This window comes from Sparus aurata, chromosome 18 (assembly GCF_900880675.1).
Source record: "Sparus aurata chromosome 18, fSpaAur1.1, whole genome shotgun sequence".
In the NCBI taxonomy this organism is placed as follows: Eukaryota; Metazoa; Chordata; class Actinopteri; order Spariformes; family Sparidae; genus Sparus; species Sparus aurata.
In genome coordinates, this window is record NC_044204.1 from 25,921,718 (window position 1) to 25,925,385 (window position 3,668).

General features: G+C 40.8%; 1 protein-coding gene across 1 annotated transcript; it reads right to left on the bottom strand.

Annotated features, from left to right (window-relative positions):
• Nucleotides 1-207: 207 nt before the first annotated feature.
• Nucleotides 208-3,395, bottom strand: LOC115568318 (endonuclease domain-containing 1 protein-like). Its single transcript, XM_030395500.1, has 2 exons — nt 2,972-3,395; nt 208-2,011 (listed from the first exon to the last, which is right to left on the bottom strand). Exons 1-2 carry the CDS (start codon nt 3,275-3,277, stop codon nt 1,403-1,405), a joined length of 915 nt encoding a protein of 304 aa, XP_030251360.1. The 5' UTR covers nt 3,278-3,395; the 3' UTR covers nt 208-1,402.
• Between the last annotated feature and the right edge of the window lie 273 nt (nt 3,396-3,668).

Here is a 3,668-nt window from a genome sequence, read left to right on the forward strand (position 1 = left end):
TTAAAGCTCCCCTAATGCTCACTTGCATGCTTGAGAGATAAGGTAATAAATACATAGCAAATATTGATACCTAGCTGATAAGTTGAATGCAACGTGATAGTGGTGTTTGCTTAAAGTAACCTGAGTTTATCGGGTCACACCTAATTTAGAAATTCATATAATGTTAATGCTAAGTTTATAAGTGAATATCAGGTTGCACAACAAATGTATGTTTTTTTCCCCAAAAGTTTATTATGGCACATTTCAAAAGCACATTGTCACAAAGTCTGTCACAATAAAAATAAAAAAGGCAAACAGCTGTTGGCATAAAAACACTGAAGCCTAAAATACAAATTAATGTTAAAATGTTAAAACCTGATGTAACCTAAAGTCTAAGTAAATACTTTAATGTGTAAAAGGGCTGCTATGGAATCATGCTAGCATCATTCACCATCATAGCATCATGGGCACCCAAAACAAACTGTAAATACTGCACTAAATATACAAAAATATAAATGCAACACTTTGTTTTTTGCTCCCATTTCTCTCACAAGTTGAAGTAAACAAATTTATAATGTTTTTCTTTTTTATGTAGACAAAATAATTACTTCTTTCAGATTTTGAGCACACATTTGTTAAAATCCAATAAGATAAGCCATCCACCTGACAGGTGTGGCAAATCAAGATGCTGATTGAACAGGACTCAGGCACAGGTGGGTCGGGATGCTGGTGATTGGATGTTCACTCTTAGCTCACTCTTCAATTCAAAACATGTCATGGACCTTAAAATGTATAACTTAGGTTATACAACAGTTAAGCTATCTTACACCTGACAGTATGAGGCTAGTTGGGTGTTGAATAAATACTTAGTAGCCTAACAACTGTAATATCTATTTAAAGAATGACCTTGTGCAACTCGTTTTTATTTAGTTATTCATAAAGAGGCACTTGTTAAACAGGTAGGCTATCCTACAACCTTAGGCCAAGTTTTTCAGCATGAACAGCTGTATTTACCTCTGCTTTAAATTTAAATCACAGTTTCTTTTTGATTGCATTATAATTTTACTCTCCTCCATTTATTTGAGTGTAGGTATACGTGGACTGCTCCATTTGAGCCAAAGCAGCTCATTTTAAATTAGTATATATGCATTTATTGCCAAATTTACTTTTTTTTTAGACATTTAAAAAAAAAAAAATTAAATACTTCCTTCTCCACCGGGCACTGGCCGCACCTGGGTCCTGGTATGAATATGTGCGAGGAGCATGAGGAAAAGCTGAAGCTGTACTATGAGGATTTAACACTCTTTGAGTTATTAAGAAGCGTCAGGAAGACTTCTTGATTCTGGCTAGAAAAGATGAGCTGTATGTGGTGGCTGCAGTGCACATTTGATTTAAACAATGAACTAAAGCTTTTCAGCCCTTGCTACCGACACTGTCCATGAAACAGACTGATGCGTATGCCCAGCCTCTGCGCCAGGATGCCCTCCAGAGTCTCTAAAGACATCCTCCTCACATCATAGCCCCTCACCGAGGCCCTCGTCTTGACATTGACCGGCACAAACTCATGTCCACTGTTGCAGTCATTTCTTCCCACTGCAGCATATGTGGGGAAAAACTTCTTCATGGACTTTGGAAGGTTGCTACTGTAGGATGGGCAGCAGTAGGCAGACCACATGTACTCAGGAGCAGACACCCTGTTATTAATCCAGCGTTCTGTGATATAAGGCAGGGCTCCTGTGATCACGTACATTAACCCCTTGCAGTGAGCCTTGAATCTCTCTAACATCTCCTTCTCCAGATCGCTCCAGGGTCCGCCATTGGAGCCCACTCGCTGAGGGACGATGTTTGTCAGGGTGAAAGTAGCCTCTCGGTCTGCCATCGTCTTCTGGTGCATGCTGGGATTGAGGTGGCCTTTGGTGTAGCCAGAGTTCTTGTAGTCCTCAAGCACCGCCTGGCTCCTGATCACTTTGGGGCTCACTGGGGGGTTTCCATAGAAGGATTTCATCTCCGGGCTGGCATTGGAAGACGCCAACTTCATGATACACAATGGGGGATGAACATGTCACAGTTTAGAAGGTACAAATGAATGTTTTGAGGCTTTTTGATCCTTTATACTAATGTGAGACTTTGTGTTATTACTGTTACTGTTATTAAAAATGTAACTTTCCTTACCTCAGCAAAGAATATATCAGCATTTTTGTATTCACACTTTGAGACAGCGTTCCTCTACTTCTGCTAATAACACACCAACCACAAGAACACTTAAACTAAACACAAACTTCTACTTCCCTGACACGTCATAACATGTTGTTCTCATACATGTAAATATAAGATATGTGTCATAATTAATTTATTATTGAATATAAGTGTGTTTGTGAAACCTGACTGATCTAGAGACACTTAAAGGAACAGTTCACACCAAATCAAAAATATTTATTTTCTTCTTACATCTAGTGTTGTTCATCTATCTAGATTGTTTTGATGTGAGTTGCCACGTTTTGGGGATATTGGCTTTAGAGATGTCTGCCTCCTCTCAAATAAAATGAACTAATAGGATCTAGGAGCTATTTCAACTATGATAACCCTGAGAAGAGTGCATACCTCCACCAAGACCCAACAGTCCCCTTTTGTACTCACTCATAGATACCAGCCACCTAAATACGGCTGATGTTTTTATCAAGGCACAAAAAAACAAAACAAAACAAAAAACAAACACACTGGATCCGTCCCTCAGTCCAGATCCACATCAAAAGTTAATGGGGTCGTCTCTGGGTCGAAACTCATCCTCCATCCAAGTTTTGGTGGATATCTGTCAAGTACTTTGTGTGTAATCCTTCTCAAAAACCAACCAACTAACAAACGATGACATCACCTTCTTGTGGTGCTGTTATACAGAAAGGTGTTTTATTGACATAAATGTGGTGGAAGAAATAATAAAAGATGAACACCTGCCAGTCTGCAAAGAAAATGTCTGCTGTTGAACAACACTTACCTGCGGTTCATATTTCCAAGTGTTAACGGGCCGTTTGCCATCTGCAGGGCTGAGTATGTAGGCGGAGTACAAAGGTGCACGGTGCTGACGGTGATACAGGCTGGCAAAATGGTACTGGTTCTCATAGCGCTGGCATATTGGCTGGTATCCCACTGCAGGGATACCGCTTGGTGGGGTTCTTTTGTAGAAGAAATTGAGGCACTGGGAAAAGTCTTTGCTGATCTCTCCGAGGACCAGTCCGCCAAACCAGGGTAGGAGGAGAAGTAGAGCTCCTGTGGAGAATTGCAGCATCTTCCTTTGAGACATCTTGCACAACAGATCAGCTGGCCGGCTGGAGAGAGATACCAGTGAGCGCGGGCTTCGACAGACTTCCTCTCAGACGCAGCTCCAGAGTTCAACAAAGCCAATATATTTCCTTTGTGTCCCTTCAGCATCTGGAGTAGAGGCGTTTGTTGAGTTTCCTCTTATACAATGACAGCAGGACGGTGACAGTTTGAACCCCACCCTCTAAACCCCCAGTTTGGTATCAAACTTCCCCTGTTAACCAGCAGTCAGCGGGCATTCTGGGAAACTTTGGTTCTACATATTCTTTTGTGACCAGTCAGCTGAGGTAGAGACAATTGCATTTCAAGATATTCATGATTTGATGATCGAGGAAAAATTACAGACAATAAGCCACACTGAGCATCAAGACTTT